At 44.0% G+C, this 20,681-nt stretch overlaps 2 protein-coding genes across 5 annotated transcripts in view; both read left to right on the forward strand.

The window, feature by feature from the left end:
• Positions 1-8,938: 8,938 nt before the first annotated feature.
• On the forward strand, positions 8,939-15,414 carry pofut1 (protein O-fucosyltransferase 1). Its single transcript, XM_021616935.3, has 7 exons — positions 8,939-9,288; positions 9,497-9,618; positions 9,776-9,958; positions 10,380-10,492; positions 10,731-10,923; positions 11,086-11,328; positions 14,271-15,414. Exons 1-7 carry the CDS (start codon positions 9,150-9,152, stop codon positions 14,463-14,465), a joined length of 1,188 nt encoding a protein of 395 aa, XP_021472610.3. The 5' UTR covers positions 8,939-9,149; the 3' UTR covers positions 14,466-15,414.
• Positions 15,415-17,471: 2,057 nt separating this feature from the next.
• The window catches only part of kif3b (kinesin family member 3B), an 11,194-nt gene continuing 7,984 nt past the window's right edge, over positions 17,472-20,681 (forward strand). For all 4 annotated transcript variants that reach the window (XM_036988885.2, XM_090185406.1, XM_090185405.1 and 1 more), the window contains exons 1-2: positions 17,472-17,596; positions 19,620-20,681. The exon at positions 19,620-20,681 is cut by the window's right edge and continues 451 nt beyond it. In XM_036988885.2, coding sequence (XP_036844780.2) covers positions 19,714-20,681 — 968 coding nt within the window. In that variant the 5' untranslated portion in view covers positions 17,472-17,596; positions 19,620-19,713. The remainder of the gene's footprint in view (positions 17,597-19,619) is intronic.

The raw sequence follows: 20,681 nt of genomic DNA on the forward strand, positions 1-20,681 counted from the left end.
AGAGGGCATCTCATTATGAGAAGGTAGAGAGAGGTTTAAGAGAAGATCGAGAGAGGGGGGGTTTCATTAAGAGAAGGTAGAGAGAGGGGGTTTCATTAAGAGAAGATAGAGAGAGGGGGTTTCATTAAGAGAAGATAGAGAGAGGGGGTTTCATTAAGAGAAGAGAGGGGGTTTCATTAAGAGAAGATAGAGAGAGAGGGGGTTTCATTAAGAGAAGGTAGAGAGAGGGGGGTTTCATTAAGAGAAGGTAGAGAGAGAGGGGGTTTCATTAAGAGAAGGTAGAGAGAGAGGGGGTTTCATTAAGAGAAGGTAGAGAGAGGGGGTTTCATTAAGAGAAGGTAGAGAGAGGGCGTCTCATTATGAGAAGGTAGAGAGAGAGGGGGTTTCATTAAGAGAAGGTAGAGAGAGGGGGTTTCATTAAGAGAAGGTAGAGAGAGGGGGTTTCATTAAGAGAAGGTAGAGAGAGCAGGGGGTTTCATTAAGAGAAGGTAGAGAGAGAGGGGGTTTCATTAAGAGAAGGTAGAGAGAGGGGGGTTTCATTAAGAGAAGGTAGAGAGAGAGGGGGTTCATTAAGAGAAGGTAGAGAGAGAGGGGGTTCATTAAGAGAATGTAGAGAGAGGTTTAAGAGAAGATCGAGAGAGGGGGGGTTTCATTAAGAGAAGGTAGAGAGAGGGGGTTTCATTAAGAGAAAATAGAGAGAGGGGGTTTCATTAAGAGAAGATAGAGAGAGGGGGTTTCATTAAGAGAAGGTAGAGAGAGAGGGGGTTTCATTAAGAGAAGGTAGAGAGAGGGGGTTTCATTAAGAGAAGAGAGGGGGTTTCATTAAGAGAAGGTAGAGAGAGGGGGTTTCATTAAGAGAAGGTAGAGAGAGTGGGTTTCATTAAGAGAAGGTAGAGAGAGGGGGTTTCATTAAGAGAAGGTAGAGAGAGAGGGGGTTTCATTAAGAAAAGGTAGAGAGAGGGGAGTTTCATTAAGAGAAGGTAGAGAGAGGGGGTTTCATTAAGAGAAGGTAGAGAGAGGGGGGTTTCATTAAGAGAAGGTAGAGAGAGAGGGGGTTTCATTAAGAAAAGGTAGAGAGAGGGGAGTTTCATTAAGAGAAGGTAGAGAGAGGGGGTTTCATTAAGAGAAGGTAGAGAGAGGGGGTTTCATTAAGAGAAGATAGAGAGAGAGGGGGTTTCATTAAGAAAAGGTAGAGAGAGGGGAGTTTCATTAAGAGAAGGTAGAGAGAGGGGGTTTCATTAAGAGAAGGTAGAGAGAGGGGGTTTCATTAAGAGAAGATAGAGAGAGAGGGGGTTTCATTAAGAGAAGGTAGAGAGAGGGGGGGTTTCATTAAGAGAAGAGAGGGGGTTTCATTAAGAGAAGATAGAGAGAGAGGGGGTTTCATTAAGAGAAGGTAGAGAGAGGGGCTTTCATTAAGAGAAGGTAGAGAGAGGTTTAAGAGAAGATCGAGAGAGGGGGGGTTTCATTAAGAGAAGGTAGAGAGAGGGCGTCTCATTATGAGAAGGTAGAGAGAGGGGGTTTCATTAAGAGAAGGTAGAGAGAGGGCATCTCATTATGAGAAGGTAGAGAGAGGTTTAAGAGAAGATCGAGAGAGGGGGGGTTTCATTAAGAGAAGGTAGAGAGAGGGGGTTTCATTAAGAGAAGATAGAGAGAGGGGGTTTCATTAAGAGAAGATAGAGAGAGGGGGTTTCATTAAGAGAAGAGAGGGGGTTTCATTAAGAGAAGATAGAGAGAGAGGGGGTTTCATTAAGAGAAGGTAGAGAGAGGGGGGTTTCATTAAGAGAAGGTAGAGAGAGAGGGGGTTTCATTAAGAGAAGGTAGAGAGAGAGGGGGTTTCATTAAGAGAAGGTAGAGAGAGGGGGTTTCATTAAGAGAAGGTAGAGAGAGGGCGTCTCATTATGAGAAGGTAGAGAGAGAGGGGGTTTCATTAAGAGAAGGTAGAGAGAGGGGGTTTCATTAAGAGAAGGTAGAGAGAGGGGGTTTCATTAAGAGAAGGTAGAGAGAGCAGGGGGTTTCATTAAGAGAAGGTAGAGAGAGAGGGGGTTTCATTAAGAGAAGGTAGAGAGAGGGGGGTTTCATTAAGAGAAGGTAGAGAGAGAGGGGGTTCATTAAGAGAAGGTAGAGAGAGAGGGGGTTCATTAAGAGAATGTAGAGAGAGGTTTAAGAGAAGATCGAGAGAGGGGGGGTTTCATTAAGAGAAGGTAGAGAGAGGGGGTTTCATTAAGAGAAAATAGAGAGAGGGGGTTTCATTAAGAGAAGATAGAGAGAGGGGGTTTCATTAAGAGAAGGTAGAGAGAGAGGGGGTTTCATTAAGAGAAGGTAGAGAGAGGGGGTTTCATTAAGAGAAGAGAGGGGGTTTCATTAAGAGAAGGTAGAGAGAGGGGGGTTCATTAAGAGAAGGTAGAGAGAGTGGGTTTCATTAAGAGAAGGTAGAGAGAGGGGGTTTCATTAAGAGAAGGTAGAGAGAGAGGGGGTTTCATTAAGAAAAGGTAGAGAGAGGGGAGTTTCATTAAGAGAAGGTAGAGAGAGGGGGTTTCATTAAGAGAAGGTAGAGAGAGGGGGGTTTCATTAAGAGAAGGTAGAGAGAGAGGGGGTTTCATTAAGAAAAGGTAGAGAGAGGGGAGTTTCATTAAGAGAAGGTAGAGAGAGGGGGTTTCATTAAGAGAAGGTAGAGAGAGGGGGTTTCATTAAGAGAAGATAGAGAGAGAGGGGGTTTCATTAAGAGAAGGTAGAGAGAGGGGGGGTTTCATTAAGAGAAGAGAGGGGGTTTCATTAAGAGAAGATAGAGAGAGAGGGGGTTTCATTAAGAGAAGGTAGAGAGAGGGGCTTTCATTAAGAGAAGGTAGAGAGAGGTTTAAGAGAAGATCGAGAGAGGGGGGGTTTCATTAAGAGAAGGTAGAGAGAGGGCGTCTCATTATGAGAAGGTAGAGAGAGGGGGTTTCATTAAGAGAAGGTAGAGAGAGGGCATCTCATTATGAGAAGGTAGAGAGAGGTTTAAGAGAAGATCGAGAGAGGGGGGGTTTCATTAAGAGAAGGTAGAGAGAGGGGGTTTCATTAAGAGAAGATAGAGAGAGGGGGTTTCATTAAGAGAAGATAGAGAGAGGGGGTTTCATTAAGAGAAGAGAGGGGGTTTCATTAAGAGAAGATAGAGAGAGAGGGGGTTTCATTAAGAGAAGGTAGAGAGAGGGGGGTTTCATTAAGAGAAGGTAGAGAGAGAGGGGGTTTCATTAAGAGAAGGTAGAGAGAGAGGGGGTTTCATTAAGAGAAGGTAGAGAGAGGGGGTTTCATTAAGAGAAGGTAGAGAGAGGGCGTCTCATTATGAGAAGGTAGAGAGAGAGGGGGTTTCATTAAGAGAAGGTAGAGAGAGGGGGTTTCATTAAGAGAAGGTAGAGAGAGGGGGTTTCATTAAGAGAAGGTAGAGAGAGCAGGGGGTTTCATTAAGAGAAGGTAGAGAGAGAGGGGGTTTCATTAAGAGAAGAGAGGGGGTTTCATTAAGAGAAGATAGAGAGAGAGGGGGTTTCATTAAGAGAAGGTAGAGAGAGGGGGGTTTCATTAAGAGAAGGGGGCTTTATTAAGAGAAAGTAGAGAGGGGGGGGGCAGGTAAATAAGACGATTGTGAGCATAGAAAGGGATGGGAAGACAAGACATCAAAACATGCACAGAGCTCATAAACAGTGTAGTTTCTATGTAAATAGATACATAGAGGTTTGCAGTTCATGGAATTGTTTTGTCTTATTGGTGCCCTGCAATCGCTCCTGTGCCTCAAAAAATGTAGTTCCTGCACCTAACATTTGTGAATCTCTTTTGATGAAGCTAAAAGAGAGAAAGAGTGAGGATGAAAGAGAGAAAAAGTGAGGCTGAAAGAGAGATACAGTGAGACTGAAGGCTGAAAGAGAGAAACAGTGAGGCTGAAGGAGAGAAACAGTGAGGCTGAAGGCTGAAAGAGAGAAATAGTGAGGCTGAAGGCTGAAGGAGAGAAACAGTGAGGCTGAAAGCGAGAAACAGTGAGGCTGAAGGCTGAAAGAGAGAAACAGTGAGGCTGAAGGCTGAAAGAGAGAAACAGTGAGGCTGAAGGCTGAAGGAGAGAAACAGTGAGCCTGAAAGAGAGAAACAGTGAGGCTGAAGGCTGAAAGAGAGATACAGGGAGGCTGAAAGAGAGAAACAGTGAGGCTGAAGGCTGAAAGAGAGATACAGGGAGGCTGAAAGAGAGAAACAGTGAGGCTGAAAGAGAGAAACAGTGAGGCTGAAAGAGAGAAACAGTGAGGCTGAAAGAGAGAAACAGTGAGGCTGAAGGCTGAAAGAGAGAAACAGTGAGGCTGAAAGAGAGAAACAGTGAGGCTGAAGGCTGAAAGAGAGATACAGGGAGGCTGAAGACTGAAGGCGAGAAACAGTGAGGCTGAAGGCTGAAAGAGAGAAACAGTGAGGCTGAAGGCTGAAAGAGAGAAACAGGGAGGCTGAAGGCTGAAGGAGAGAAACAGTGAGGCTGAAGGCTGAAAGAGAGAAACAGTGAGGCTGAAGACTGAAAGAGAGAAACAGTGAGGCTAAAGAAAGATACAGTGAGGCTGAAGGCTGAAGGTGAGACACAGTGAGGCTGAAGGCTGAAGGGGAGAAACAGTGAGGCTGAAAGAGAGGTACAGTGAGGCTGAAGGAGAGAAACAGTGAGGCCGAAAGAGAGAAACAGTGAGGCTGAAGGCCGAAGGAGAGAAACAGTGAGGCTGAAAGCTGAATGGGAGAAACAGTGAGGCTGAAAGAGAGAAACAGTGAGGCTGAAGGCTGAAAGAGAGAAACAGTGAGGCTGTAGGCTGAAGGAGAGAAACAGTGAGGCTGAAAGAGAGAAACAGTGAGGCTGAAGGCTAAAAGAGAGAAACAGGGAGGCTGAAGGCTGAAGGAGAGAAACAGTGAGGCTGAAAGAGAGAAACAGTGAGGCTGAAGGCTGAAAGAGAGATACATGGAGGCTGAAGGCTGAAGGCGAGAAACAGTGAGGCTGAAGGCTGAAAGAGAGAAACAGTGAGGCTGAAGGCTGAAAGAGAGAAACAGTGAGGCTGAAGGCTGAGAGAGAGATACAGTGAGGCTGAAGGCTGAAAGAGAGATACAGTGAGGCTGAAGACTGAAGGCGAGAAACAGTGAGGCTGAAGGCTGAAAGAGAGAAACAGTGAGGCTGAAGGCTGAAAGAGGGAAACAGTGAGGCTGAAAGAGAGAAACAGTGAGGCTGAAGGCTGAAAGAGAGAAACAGGGAGGCTGAAGGCTGAAGGCGAGAAACAGTGAGGCTGAAGGCTGAAAGAGAGAAACAGTGAGGCTGAAGGCTGAAAGAGAGAAACAGTGAGGCTAAAGAAAGATACAGTGAGGCTGAAGGCTGAAGGTGAGACACAGTGAGGCTGAAGGCTGAAGGGGAGAAACAGTGGGGCTGAAAGAGAGGTACAGTGAGGCTGAAGGAGAGAAACAGTGAGGCCGAAAGAGAGAAACAGTGAGGCTGAAGGAGAGAAACAGTGAGGCTGAAGGCCGAAGGAGAGAAACAGTGAGGCTGAAGGCTGAATGGGAGAAACAGTGAGGCTGAAGGAGAGAACAGTGAGACTAAAGGAGAGATACAGTGAGGCTGAAGGCTGAAGAGGAGAAACAGCGAGGCTGAAGGCTGAAAGAGAGAAACAGTGAGGCTGAAGGAGAGAAACAGTGAGGCTGAAGGAGAGAAACAGTGAGGCTGAAGGAGAGAAACAGTGAGGCTGAAGGAGAGAAACAGTGAGGCTGAAGGAGAGAAACAGTGAGGCTGAAGGAGAGAAACAGTGAGGCTGAAGGAGAGAAACGGTGAGGCTGAAGGAGAGAAACGGTGAGGCTGAAGGAGAGAAACAGTGAGGCTGAAGGAGAGAAACGGTGAGGCTGAAGGAGAGAAACGGTGAGGCTGAAGGAGAGAAACGGTGAGGCTGAAGGAGAGAAACAGTGAGGCTGAAGGAGAGAAACAGTGAGGCTGAAGGAGAGAAACGTTGAGGCTGAAGGAGAGAAACAGTGAGGCTGAAGGAGAGAAAGAGAGATACAGTGAGGCTGAAGGAGAGAAAGAGACAGGGAAATAGAGATAAATATAAAAACATTCATCTGTGGAACACTCATACACACGCTGTCCCCATAGAATAACCCTTCTTGGTTCCAGGTAGAACTCTTCTTGGTTCCAGGTAGAACCCTTATTGGTTCCATGTAGAACCCACTGTGGAAAGGGTTCCAAACGTAACTCAGAAAAGTTCTACATGGAAGGGTAAAGGGTTCTACTTTGGAACCAAAAATAGTTTTTTCAAGGGTTCTCATATGAGGACAGCTAAATAACCCTTTAGGTTCTAGAAAGCACTTTTTTTTATTTTTTTAAAGTTCACCTACGATATTGAACAGTTAGCTTTTGTTTTCACCCGCCGTTTGTTAATCTATTTCAGTTATCCACCTGGAGGAAGTCTCAGGGTGGTGAGCTGTGGCTCTCTGCTTCGTTATCATCGCTGTCATCTCTGACAGCGAATGGGGGCGGAGCAGAGCCAGACAGGAAAAGAGGGAAAGAGAGGCCTGAGCAGAGACAGAAGAAAACACATGAAATGAAGACTGAGAAAACACCTTAAATTACATTGACTGAATTTGAACCTGTGAGCGGTGGGGTTTTCCTCTCAAGCAATGGGATGAACAGCCAATCCATCAAGTTCCATAACCTGCTAGTAACTGACCAGAGCTCATTACAGCACATACTTCTCGAGGTATTCTGCACAGTCACATGCATGTCATGGACCTCTATGAATGAACTACATTCAGAGTAAGAAAGGTTCACACACACACATAGAACAGGGGTAGTATTTTGAGGAACGTCTGTACCTGCCTGTGTGTGTGTGTGTGTGTGTGTGTGTGTGTGTGTGTGTGTGTGTGTGTGTGTGTGTGTGTGTGTGTGTGTGTGTGTGTGTGTGTGTGTGTGTGTGTGTGTGTCTGTGTGTGTGTGTCTGTGTGCATGAGTACGTGGTTATGGGAGGAGGGGGATGGGAGAGTTACCCTATGAAGATATCAACCGCTCATGATGGGTCTGTCAACCTACAATTAGCATTCTAAAGTTCAAGCCACCTCAGGAACTTGCCCAATCGACCTTTCTGCTGTCTAAATTAAAATTGTTATAAGACATGATAAAATGATCTATCAATTAATTAAGACAAATTGGCTTCATTGACAGTAGTGGTGATATTTTATTTTTAATGCCCCATACAATTTACAAACATTCATACAGACCCTTTCTCTCTGGCATATGTACACACGCATGTACACACAGCACTATAATGTGGGTAGAGGCCAAACCCAGTGTTTATATGGGCTGAGGCCAAACCAAGTGTTTATATGGGTTGAGGCCACACCCAAACCCAGTGTTTATATGGGTTGAGGCCAAACCAAGTGTTTATATGGGTTGAGGCCAAACCAAGTGTTTATATGGGTTGAAGCCACACCCAAACCAAGTGTTTATATGGGTTGAGGCCAAACCAAGTGTTTATATGGGTTGAAGCCACACCCAAACCAAGTGTTTATATGGGTTGAAGCCACACCCAAACCAAGTGTTTATATGGGTTGAAGCCACACACAAACCAAGTGTTTATATGGGTTGAGGCCACACACAAACCAACTGTTTATATGGGTTGAGGCCACACCCAAACCCAGTGTTTATATAGGATGAGGCCACACCTATATGGGTTGAAGCCACACCCAAACCCAGTGTTTATATGGGCTGAGGCCACACACAAACCAACTGTTTATATAGGATGAGGCCACACCCAAACCCAGTGTTTATATGGGTTGAGGCCACACCCAAACCAAGTGTTTATATGGGTTGAGGCCAAACCCAAACCAAGTGTTTATATGGGTTGAGGCCAAACCAAGTGTTTATATGGGGTGAGGCCACACCCAAACAAAGTGTTTTTTGGGGTGAGGCCACACCCAAACAAAGTGTTTTTTGGGTTGAGGCATGTTGCACACAGATTTAGCTTTTATTGAAGAGTTTAATCACAGAACTCTGGGTTCAATCTTAGTACTTGTTTCTTCTGGGTCTTTATCAGTGAAAATAACATTGACTCCATTTTGATTGACTCCATTCCAGTTCAAGGCACTATGGTCAGGAAGCCAGTTACTCATGGTCCTCTCTGTCACGGCTGAAGATTTCACGAGGACCCTGTTGTTAATTAATGAAGAAACACAATCAAGTACTAGTACCTCTATGATGATGAACTCACTTGCGCTTTGGTTTAGAAGCATGATGTTGTTGTTTTTTCCCCCCAAACTAAACTACAAGACGTGTGTGAGCAATATGCGTGGGATTTGATTTGCGGGATTTGAATCTGTTCATACACTTTCATTTAACTTTTCATCAGAATACTCTGATTCAAAAAGAAAAAAGTACAATACTCCTGTCATCGGCTTCTGTATGTCGTTTACACATCGCAGTATTGTGATATAGTCTGTCCCAAAAAGTTTTTGTATAAAAGCAGTTCATGCTAGACAAATTAGTCAATTCTGTGACTACTAAAAATGGAGAATCACACATTTCTTTGGCTAATAAATTCACATTTCATGAAGACTGATTGCCTCACATATGAATCTGAAATTAAAACAACAGATAATATATTATTTTCTTCCTCTCTTTCTTCCCCTCTCTCTCTCTCTCTCTCTCTCTCTCTCTCTCTCTGTGTCTCTCTCTCTCTCTCTCTCTCTCTCTCTCTCTCTCTGTGTCTCTCTGTGTCTCTCTGTGTCTCTCTCTCTCTCTCTCTCTCTCTCTCTCTCTCTCTCTCTCAACCCCCTCACTTTCCTCAAACACATGTCTAAAGCTCTCTCTCTCTCTCTCTCTCTCTCTCTCTCTCTCTCTCTCTCTCCCAACCCCCTCACTTTCCTCAAACACATGTCTAAAGCTCTCTCTCTCTCTCTCTCTCTCTCCCCCAATCCCCTCACTTTCCTCAAACACATGTCTAAAGATTCCATGAAATAGATTTACGTCTAAATATTCCATCAACTTTCCAAGATCATATGAAGTTCCAATTCCAAATTCATTGGACGTTTCAGAGTGATGTAGCAGACACGCGTATACAAGCGGAAGCAGCACCTCGGGGGTTAAACGTTTTTCAACATCCAATGCATTCTGGGATGTAGCATGAAACACAATGGCGGCGAAACTCAATCATTTGCAACTTTTTGTGGTTTATTATTCGCTCATAGCAATATTGCTACAAATTAGTCTAACGTGTGCTACAGAGTTAACGTGGGACGACAATGGCTACATTTTATATTGTCCTTGCATGGGTAATTTGATCAACTTTAATCGGAAGCATTATAACGTTAGATACTCTGGTGTCCTTGATGTCTGATGTGTAACTAGCCCGGCTTTGTTTTCCTTGCAGTTAATTTATTAACGCAGGTGTTATGTATTTATCTATCTAGATTTGTATTTTCCAAATATAAATGTAGTGTTTAAAGTTCGTTGCTAATGGGACCAATTTTCGTTACTCAGGTCGATTTGGAAACCAAGCCGACCACTTTCTGGGTTCTTTGGCATTCGCAAAAATCCTGAATCGCACACTGGCAGTTCCCCCCTTCATAGTGTACCGGCACCACGCACCACCATACTCAAATGTAAGTGTATGAATCATGTTTCCTGGTGTTGATCTCACCAGTCCCTTTTTTTTAAATCCACGAAGTGAACAAGAGCACACTTTGGGAGAAAGGACAGAGAATTGTGATGCAGAGATGATCACATCTCACAGTCACAGCTGTGTCTCCCCCTCAACAGGTACATGTCCCCTACAGTGAGTTCTTCCAGCTGGAAGCCCTGACCCACTACCACCGTGTGGTAAGCCTGGAGGATTTCATGGAGCAGCTTGCCCCAACACACTGGCCTAAGGGACAGAGGGCAGCCTACTGCTTTGAGTCAGCTGCCCAGAGGAGCGTGGACAAGAAGTCCTGCCCCATGAAGGTGAGTGTTGTGATTGAGGTTCAGAGAGTCGGAGATAACTGAGCCAGTTGCTCAGGTATTGAGCCTGGTTAGTGAGAAGGAAAAAAAACGTTGAAACTGGTCAAGAAAGATTATATAAAAGCCAGGTCCTGGAACAGAGGCCATAGCTTTGGCTACATTGTCTTTTTATATAGTTAAATTACTTATAAGAAATGAATTGATTTAGTGTTGTTAATGTTAATGAAAAGAATGCCATGGCAGAGCAGAACACTGCCCCCTGCTGGAATGTTACTATAACTGTATTTTACATTAAAATCTCTTTCATATCATTTATTTCTCATGTTTACCACCTTAGTGGTGAAAAATCATAAGATCTGGTATAAATGTCATGTCATTCCTTGCTCGTGGGGTGTTATGAACCATCACATGCTGTCATTATCAGGACGGGAATCCTTTTGGTCCGTTTTGGGACCACGTAGGAGTGGAGTTTGACAGGTCTGTCCTGTTTGACGGCTTGTCCTTCAGTTCCTACCACCAACCTCATTGGCTCAACAAGTAAGTCTTTGTGTTTTACTGTGAGTGAAACATAAGCATTTTTTTTTTGCTCAACTTACTGGTGATATAACAGAATAATTACACCTCGTATTACCATAACCAATCTATTACATTGAATGTAGTTTTACAGGGACGGTGCCCATTCATGAACATCACTGTAGAAGTGCAAGTTTTAGCCAGCCAGCTAATTTTCATCTGCAGTCCCGAATTCCTTGCCTCTGTGGTTTCCCCTGTGCAGGTTCCCTCCGTCAGAGCACCCTGTCCTGGCCCTGCCTGGTGCCCCGGCCCAGTTCCCTGTCATAGAGGAATATGTGGGTCTACAGCGGTATGTCGTTTGGACGGAGAGGATGGTGCAGGAGGGACAGGAACACATCGCTGCTCTGCTGCCCAGGCCATACGTTGCCATACATCTCAGGATCGGCTCTGATTGGGTGAGCTGGGAACACACACATACACACATGGATAGAGAGACACACACACACATAGTCGACAGAATAAAAAATGATTAGTTATTGACATTTTCAATCCTTTTTTTGGCCGCCCAGACCCATTCTGTTTCCCTGTTGTATTCCCTGATTGAATTGTCCTTGTAGGTTAATGCCTGTAAGCTGCTCCAGAGTGGGGATACTGGGCCTCACTTCATGGCCTCTCCTCAGTGTGTGGGTTATAACCGTCACACCGCTCTGCCCCTCACCATGACCATGTGCCTCCCTGACCTGGCTGAGATCCGCCGGGCCCTCAAGCTCTGGGTCAAGAAAACCTCTGCCCGTTCTGTTTACATCGCCACAGACTCAGAGTCCCACCTTGCTGAGATCCAAAAACTCTTCAAGGATAAGGTGAGCTTTGTTTGATTTATTGATTTAATTTGTCAGTTTATATATATATATATGTATATATATATATATATGTGTATGTGTGCGTACGTACATACATACATACATGCACGCATACATACATACATACATACATACATACATACATACACACACACATAAGTACATACATACATACATACATACATATATACATACATACATACATACATACATACACACACACATAAGTACATACATACATACATACATACATATATACATACATACATACATACATACATACATACATACATACATACATACATACATACATACACACACACATAAGTACATACATACATACATACATACATATATACATACATACATACATGCATACGGAAAATATTCAGACCACTTGACTTTTTCCACATGTTGTTATGTTACAGCCTTATTCTACAATGGATTAAATAAAATATGTTCGGTGTGCCAATACAGACTGGTGTGCCAATACAGACTGGTGTGCCAATACAGACTGGTGTGCCAATACAGACTGGTGTGCCAATACAGACTGGTGTGCCAATACAGACTGGTGTGCCAATACAGACTGGTGTGCCAATACAGACTGGTGTGCCAATACAGACTGGTGTGCCAATACAGACTGGTGCGCCAATACAGACTGGTGCGCCAATACAGACTGGTGCGCCAATACAGACTGGTGCGCCAATACAGACTGGTGCGCCAATACAGACTGGTGCGCCAATACAGACTGGTGTGCCAATACAGAATGGTGTGCCAAGCTTGTAGTGTCAAACCCAAGAAGACTCGAGGCTGTAATCGCTGCCAAAGGTGCTTCAACAAAGTACTGGGTAAAGGGTCTGAATATATTCAGGACCAGTCAAAAGTTTGGACACCCCTACTCATTCAAGGGTTTTTCTTTATTTTTACCATTTTCTACATTGTAGAATAATAGTGAAGACATCAAAACTATGAAATAACACATATGGTATCATGTAGTAACCAAGAAAGTGTTAAACAAATCAAAATATATTTGAGGTTCTTCAAAGTAGCCACCCTTTGCCTTGATGACAGCTTTTGCACACTCTTGGCATTCTCTCAACTAGCTTCATGAGGTAGTCACCTGGAATGCATTTCAATTAACATGTATGTAAATGTAATATTTCAGTATTTTTTAAAATATTTTTTAATGTGCAAAAAAAACAACTGTTTTTGCTTTGTCAATATGGGGTATTGTGTGTAGATAACTATGTAATCAATTTTAGAATAAGGCTGTAACGTAACTGTGGAAAAAGTCAAGGCGTCTGAATACACTGTATAAACACACAGTAGATCTGTTTTTTCTCAGGTGTTACGCTGTTGGTAAACATGCTTTGTTTGTATACTGCATATTCAGTGTGTCGTCTGTTTGTCTACTGCATGTTCAGTGTATCGTCTGTTTGTCTACTGCATATTCAGTGTATCGTCTGTTTGTCTACTGCATATTCAGTGTATCGTCTGTTTGTCTACTGCATATTCAGTGTATCGTCTGTTTGTCTACTGCATGTTCAGTGTATCGTCTGTTTGTCTACTGCATATTCAGTGTATCGTCTGTTTGTCTACTGCATATTCAGTGTATCGTCTGTTTGTCTACTGCATGTTCAGTGTATCGTCTGTTTGTCTACTGCATATTCAGTGTATCGTCTGTTTGTCTACTGCATATTCAGTGTATTGTCTGTTTGTCTACTGCATATTCAGTGTATCGTCTGTTTGTATACTGCATGTTCAGTGTATCGTCTGTTTGTCTACTGCATGTTCAGTGTATCGTCTGTTTGTCTACTGCATATTCAGTGTATCGTCTGTTTGTCTACTGCATGTTCAGTGTGTCGTCTGTTTGTCTACTGCATATTCAGTGTGTCGTCTGTTTGTCTACTGCATGTTCAGTGTGTCGTCTGTTTGTCTACTGCATATTCAGTGTATCGTCTGTTTGTCTACTGCATGTTCAGTGTGTCGTCTGTTTGTCTACTGCATATTCAGTGTATCGTCTGTTTGTCTACTGCATATTCAGTGTATCGTCTGTTTGTCTACTGCATATTCAGTGTGTCGTCTGTTTGTCTACTGCATGTTCAGTGTATCGTCTGTTTGTCTACTGCATGTTCAGTGTATCGTCTGTTTGTCTACTGCATGTTCAGTGTATCGTCTGTTTGTCTACTGCATGTTCAGTGTATCGTCTGTTTGTCTACTGCATGTTCAGTGTATCGTCTGTTTGTCTACTGCATGTTCAGTGTATCGTCTGTTTGTCTACTGCATATTCAGTGTATCGTCTGTTTGTCTACTGCATATTCAGTGTATCGTCTGTTTGTCTACTGCATGTTCAGTGTATCGTCTGTTTGTCTACTGCATATTCAGTGTATCGTCTGTTTGTCTACTGCATGTTCAGTGTATCGTCTGTTTGTCTACTGCATATTCAGTGTATCGTCTGTTTGTCTACTGCATATTCAGTGTATCGTCTGTTTGTCTACTGCATATTCAGTGTATCGTCTGTTTGTCTACTGCATATTCAGTGTATCGTCTGTTTGTCTACTGCATGTTCAGTGTATCGTCTGTTTGTCTACTGCATATTCAGTGTATCGTCTGTTTGTCTACTGCATATTCAGTGTATCGTCTGTTTGTCTACTGCATGTTCAGTGTATCGTCTGTTTGTCTACTGCATATTCAGTGTATCGTCTGTTTGTCTACTGCATATTCAGTGTATCGTCTGTTTGTCTACTGCATGTTCAGTGTATCGTCTGTTTGTCTACTGCATATTCAGTGTATCGTCTGTTTGTCTACTGCATATTCAGTGTGTCGTCTGTTTGTCTACTGCATGTTCAGTGTATCGTCTGTTTGTCTACTGCATATTCAGTGTATCGTCTGTTTGTCTACTGCATATTCAGTGTATCGTCTGTTTGTCTGTCCATGCCCAGGTGAAGGTGGTGAGCCTCAAGCCGGACTCTGCCCAGTTGGACCTGTACATCCTAAGCCAAGCTGACCACTTCGTTGGGAATTGTGTGTCCTCGTTCTCTGCTTTTGTCAAACGAGACCGGGATGTCCATTCCCGTCCGTCGTCTTTCTTCGGAATGGACCACGCTGGAAAAATGTACAAGAAACAGGAGCTGTGAAGATTTTCCGTTTCTGGGTCGTCCATTCTGAAAAAAGATGACAAATAGGCTTTTCAATCTTGGGTGAGGACTTGGACAGTGCATTGTGGGAATGTGATCTACTCCATCCTCATATTACACAGTGGTGTAGTAATACTTTTTTAGGGGGGGAGGGGGGGGGGGACTCAGATCGCCGTTCGCTGTGAATAAAGTAATGCTTTCAATGCATGTTTCCTGCAAAAGGTAGGTAAAAAATAAAAATGTTGCGTAAACTGCATTTACTTGGGTTTAGCTTCTAGTACACCACTGCGATTAAACAATCAGTTACACTATTACATAACTCTTCAGAGCATCAAGAGGGTGTTCAATTTCCACAATACTTTCTATAGCCACAGCTACATATGTCTCAATTTGCATAGCAGCCAAGTTAGCAGGAGCTCAGATCACCCTGTTGAACCCTGGGTGGGTAAGACTTCCAGTGTAATGTCCCGGTCTGATCCTGTGCTCCAGCTCTTACGTGTTGCTCTCCCTCCCTCCTCTTTAATACGATGTAAAGGCGACCTGGTGGATGAGGGTGGGACATAACCCTCTCAGGAGTGCAGTAACTGATCCTGCAGATACTAGTTATAAAGGGGAGGTTGACAGTCTTCCTCCTTCATTTTTCTAATGTACGTATGTAAATGATTACTGTATCAGCTTTTGTAATCGGTTTCTGATATTTTTGAAGCGTTGTACCTGCTAGCTAGTTGTATTATTGCTCTGTGATGAAAATGACTGGGAACATGACATTTATGCAAATGAACCCTAAAATGTGATGACTGAGCTTCCTCGGTTAGATAAATGGAGAAGATTCAGGCTTCACTGGTGAATACATGTCTGTAGCCTTGAATGAAACCAGTTAATGCATATTCTCACTTTTGACATGTTACATTTTTCAATGCATTTCTTTGAATTACATTTTCCAAAGTTATATTGACCCAATTTTGTACGAGACATTTGCTCCCTATTTATTATGATTGGTCTTCAGCTGTTACCTAGGAACATGTTGCTAGGCTACTACATACAGTAGCAGGACAAAGACACTGATTGGCTGTGATGTCAATATCTTAGGCTGAACATTCCAGGAGTAGTTGCTTCATACCCAAGAAGACTCGAGGCTGTAATCACTGTCAAAGGTGCTTCAACAAAGTACTGAGTAAAGGGTCTGTATACTTACAGCACCAGTCAAAGGTTTGGACACACCTACTCATTCATTTCTTTATTTTTTTACCATTTTCTACATTGTAGAATAATTGTGAAGACATCAAAACTATGAAATAACACATGGAATCATGTAGTAACCAAAAAAGTGTTATACAAATCGAATAGATTTTATTTCATATTCTTCAAAGTAGCCACCCTTTGCTTTGATGACAGCTTTGCACACTCTTGACATTCTCTCATCCAGCTTCATAAGGTAGTTGCCTGGAATGTGTTTCAATGAAGAGGTGTGCCTTGTTAAAAGTTAATTTGGGGAGTTCATTTTGTTCTTCATGCGTTTGAGCCAATCAGTTGTGTTGTAACAAGGTAGGGGTAGTATACAGAAGATAAGCCATATTTGGTAAAATACCAAGTCCATATTGTGGCAAGAACAGCTCAAATAAGAAAAGAGAAACAACAGTCCATCATTACTTTAAGACATGGTCAGTCAATCCATAAAATATCAAGAACTTTGAAAGTTTCTTCACGTGCAGTCGCAAAAACCATAAAGTGCTGTGATGAAACTGGCTCTCATGAGGACCGCCACAGGAAAGGAAGACCCAGAGTTACCTCTGCTGAAGAGGATAAGTTTATTAGAGTTACCAGCCTCAGAAATTACAGCCCAAATAAATGCTTCACAGAGTTTAACAGACACATCTCAACATCAACTGTTCAGAGGAGACTGCGTGAATCAGGCCTTAATTGTTGAATTGCTGTAAAGAAACCACTACTAAAGGACTCCAATAAGAAGAGACTTACTTTGGCGGAGAAACACGAGCAATGGACATTAGACCAGTGGAAATCTGTCCTTCGGTCTGATGAGTCCAAATTTGAGATTTTTGGTTCCAACCGCCGTGTCTTTGTGAGAAGCAGAGTAGGTGAACGGATGATCTCCACATGTGTGGTTCCCACCGTGAATTATGGAGGAGGAGGTGTGATTCTGACACTGATTTATTTAGAATTCAAGGCACACTTAACCAGCATGGCTACCACAGCATTCTGTAGCGATACGCCATCCCATCTGGTTTGCGCTTAGTGGGACTATCATTTGTTCTTCAACAGGTCAATGACCCAGCAAGATGGCGCTGACAGAGATGGTCGCCTCACTTCGAGTCCTTAGGAAACTATGCAGTATTTAAAAAAAAATATATTACACTGTCGGAACTATAAGCACAAGCATTTCACTACACTCACATTAACATCTGTTAACCGTTTGTATGTGACCAATAAAATTTGATCTGATTTGACACACCTCCAGGCTGTGTAAAGGGCTTTTTGAACAAGAAGGAGAGTGATGGAGTTCTGCACCAGATGACCTGGCCTCCACAATCACTCGACCTCAACCCAGTTGAGATGGTTGGGATGTGTTGGGCCGCAGAGTGAAGGAAAAGCAACCAGCAAGTGTTCAACATATGTGGGAACTTCTTCAAGACTGTTGGAAAAGCATTCCAGGTGAAGCTGGTTGAGAGAATGCCAAGAGTGTGCAAAGCTGACATCAAGGCAAAGGGTGGCTACTTTGAGGAATCTCAAATATAAAATATATTTTGATTTGTATAACACTTTTTTTGGTTACTACATGATTCCATGTGTTATTTCATAGTTTTGATGTCTTTACTATTATTCTACAATGTAGTAAAACTTGAATGAGTAGGTGTGTCCAAACTTTTGACTGGTACTGTATATATTTCTTATTATTTACACCGCATTATTTCATTTTTGGGATCTTCATTTTCCACCCGCACAGTAGGTGGCAGAATGCACGTATAATTGTTGTGAATGCCATTATACCTAAGAAGAAGAAGAAGATTGGCTGTGACGTTGAACGCATCTCTCCGTTCCATCCGGGATAGTTTTCTGGGATGCGGTTGACGGCTGCGGTAATGGCTGACTGGGTGGAAGTACTGGATTAAATGGTAACTAGCTGACAACGTTTACTTTTGTCACGGATGTTGCAGTTTTAATAATGTCCGAAAAAAATGAGTTTCACCAGAATTGTGTGCTTGTTCTTGTAAACTGGATAAGGAGACGCCTCCATCATCCAAAATACACCGAACTTGTCCTCTGAGGATGGCTGTTTTTTTTGCCGTTGCTAGGCCGTCTGATGGGTTGCTGTCCCGGGTCTTTGTAAACCAGCCGGATAACTAAATCTAACATCGTGTTGGGTGACGTGAACATATTTATCCAGTTTGCTTGCTGTGTTCTCGTCAATATTGCTAATTGTCACAATTAGCAAAGCGAAAACCTGTAACCATTGATTTTTCATTTGCATCAATCAACTAACGTTAGCTAACTCGCTAGAGTAGCACTGGAAATGGCATCAGGTCTGTTTCGTCGCTATCGCTAGGCAGTACTGACTGATAAATACCAAGCTAGCTTGCCAAAGAACGTGACATTTTTAGCTAAGTTAGTAGCCCATACATTTACAACGTTTTGCTGGCGAAATGGCCTAGCCTCGCTATATATATACGAAAGTATGTGGACACCCCTTCAAATGACTGTATTCGTCTATTTCAGCCACACCCGTCGCTGATATGTGTGTTCAAATAGAGTACACAGCCATGCAATTTCCATAGACAAACCATTGGCAGTAGAATGGTCATACTGAAGAGCTCAGTGACATTCAACGTTGCACTGTTATAGGATGCCACCTTTCCAACAAGTCCGTAAATCAAATGACTGGTCTGCTAGTGCTGCCCTGGTCAACTGTAAGTGCTGTTATTGTGAAGTGGAAACGTCTAGGAGAGACAACGCCTCAGCCGCTAAGTGGTAGGCCACACAAGCTCACAGAAGGGGAGTACTGAGAGCATAGCAACACTCACTACCGAGTTCCAAACGACCTCTGGAAGCAATGTCGGCGCAATAACTGTTCGTCGGGAGTTTCATGAAATGGGTTTCCATGGCTGAGCAGCCATACACAAGCCTAAGATCACCATATGTGATGCCAAGTGTCGGCGTGGAGTGGTGTAAAGCTCTCTGCCATTGGACTCTGGAGCAGTGGATACGTGCTCTCTGGAATGATGAATCACGCTTCACCATCTGGCACTTCTGACGGACGAATCTGGGTGTTTGGCGGATGCCAGAAGAATGCTACCTGCCCAATGCATAGTGCCAACTGTAAAGTTTGGTGGAGGAGGAATAATGGTCTGGGGCTGTTTTTCATGGTTCAGGCCCCTTCGTTCCAGTGAAGGGATATCTTAACTTTACAGCATACAATGACATTCTAGATGATTCTGTGCTTCCAACTTTGTAGCAACAGTTTGGCGTAGGCCCTTTCCTGTTTCAACATGACAATACCCCCCTGCACAAAGCGAGGTCCATACAGAAAATGGTTTGTTGAGATCGGTGTGGAAGAACTTGACTGGCCTACACAGAGCTTTGACCTCAACCCCATCGAATACATTTGGGATGAATTGGAACGCTGACTGCAAGCCAGGTCTAATCGCCCAACATTAGTGCCCGACCTCACTATGCTCTTGTGGCTGAATGGAAGCAAGTCCCCGCAGCAATGTACCAACATCTATTGGAAAGCCTTCCCAGAAGAGTGGAGGCTGTTATAGCAGCAAAGGGGGACCCAACTCCATATTTATGCCCATGATTTTGGAAGGAGATGTTTGATGAGCAGGTGTCCACATACTTTTGGTCATGTAGCTAGGTAACTTTGTCATGTAGCTATGTCTCAGATGACGGCTTAGCTAGTTACCAGCAGTATCTTTGATCTTGTGCTCTGTCGTTAACCTAGGTAGCTAGTCTTGTTAATGTTAGCTTGCTAGCTAGCTGCTACAGTATCTAACACCACTGTAGCCAGTAAGCTAGTTTGAGGCACAGTGCACAAACTAAGGTCTTCATAATCACAAAAGAAAACATTAACAGTAACTAAACGTGTTGGGAACAGCTATTTGAACATCAGCATATGATCATTTCTTTCTCTTTTTACAGGTTCTGATGCTGGCGGGTCTGACATTGTGAACTCAGACTTGTACAGTAGTTGAAGGACATAGACACAAGGCCAGTTTGTCTGAGAATCCTCACGATGTCTAAGACCAGAGAGTCGGTGAAGGTGGTGGTTCGCTGTCGACCCATGAATGAGAAGGAGCGGGCAGCTAACTTTGAGAGGGTGGTGCAGGTGGATGTGAAGCTGGGCCAGGTGGCCGTGCGAAACCCCCGGGGGGCTGCAGCCCACGAGCACCCCAAGGTCTTTACATTTGACTCTGTGTATGACTGGAACTCCAAACAGGTGGATCTCTATGATGAAACCTTCAGGCCCCTGGTAGACTCCGTTTTGCTTGGTTTCAATGGGACCATATTTGCATACGGCCAGACGGGTACAGGAAAGACCTACACTATGGAGGGGGTGCGCAATGACCCAGAGAGAAGGGGTGTAATCCCCAATTCCTTTGAGCACGTCTTCACACACATCTCCCGCTCCCAGAACCAGCAGTACCTGGTGAGGGCCTCGTACCTGGAGATCTACCAGGAGGAGATCAGGGACCTGCTGTCCAAGGACCAGTCCCGCCGGCTGGAGCTGAAAGAGAGGCCAGACACGGGTGTATACGTCAAGGACCTGTCCTCCTTCGTCACTAAGAGTGTACGAGAAATAGAGCACGTGATGAACGTGGGGAACCAGAACCGCTCGGTGGGCTCCACCAATATGAACGAGCACAGCTCCCGATCACATGCCATATTTCTTATTACCGTCGAGTGCAGCGAGCTGGGCGTCGACGGAGAGAACCACATTCGAGTGGGCAAACTGAACCTGGTGGACCTGGCTGGCAGCGAGAGGCAGACCAAGACAGGAGCCCAAGGAGAGCGCCTGAAGGAAGCCACCAAGATCAACCTGTCGCTGTCAGCCTTGGGGAATGTCATCTCTGCCCTGGTGGATGGCAGGAGCACCCACATCCCCTACCGCGACTCCAAGCTCACCCGCCTGCTACAGGACTCCCTGGGGGGAAATGCCCGCACAGTCATGGTGGCTAACATCGGACCAGCATCTTACAACGT

The sequence above is a fragment of the Oncorhynchus mykiss genome, chromosome 9 (genome assembly GCF_057628025.1).
Source record: "Oncorhynchus mykiss isolate SJ-2025 chromosome 9, ASM5762802v1, whole genome shotgun sequence".
In the NCBI taxonomy this organism is placed as follows: domain Eukaryota; kingdom Metazoa; phylum Chordata; class Actinopteri; order Salmoniformes; family Salmonidae; genus Oncorhynchus; species Oncorhynchus mykiss.

Coding starts and splice junctions, on each gene's coding strand:
- pofut1 (XM_021616935.3), top strand. CDS start 9,150: ATGGCGGCGAAACTCAATCATTTGCAACTTTTTGTGGTTTATTATTCG. Junction 9,959..10,379: donor AGAAGTCCTGCCCCATGAAG/GTGAGTGTTGTG, acceptor TGTCATTATCAG/GACGGGAATCCTTTTGGTCC. Junction 10,493..10,730: donor CAACCTCATTGGCTCAACAA/GTAAGTCTTTGT, acceptor TCCCCTGTGCAG/GTTCCCTCCGTCAGAGCACC.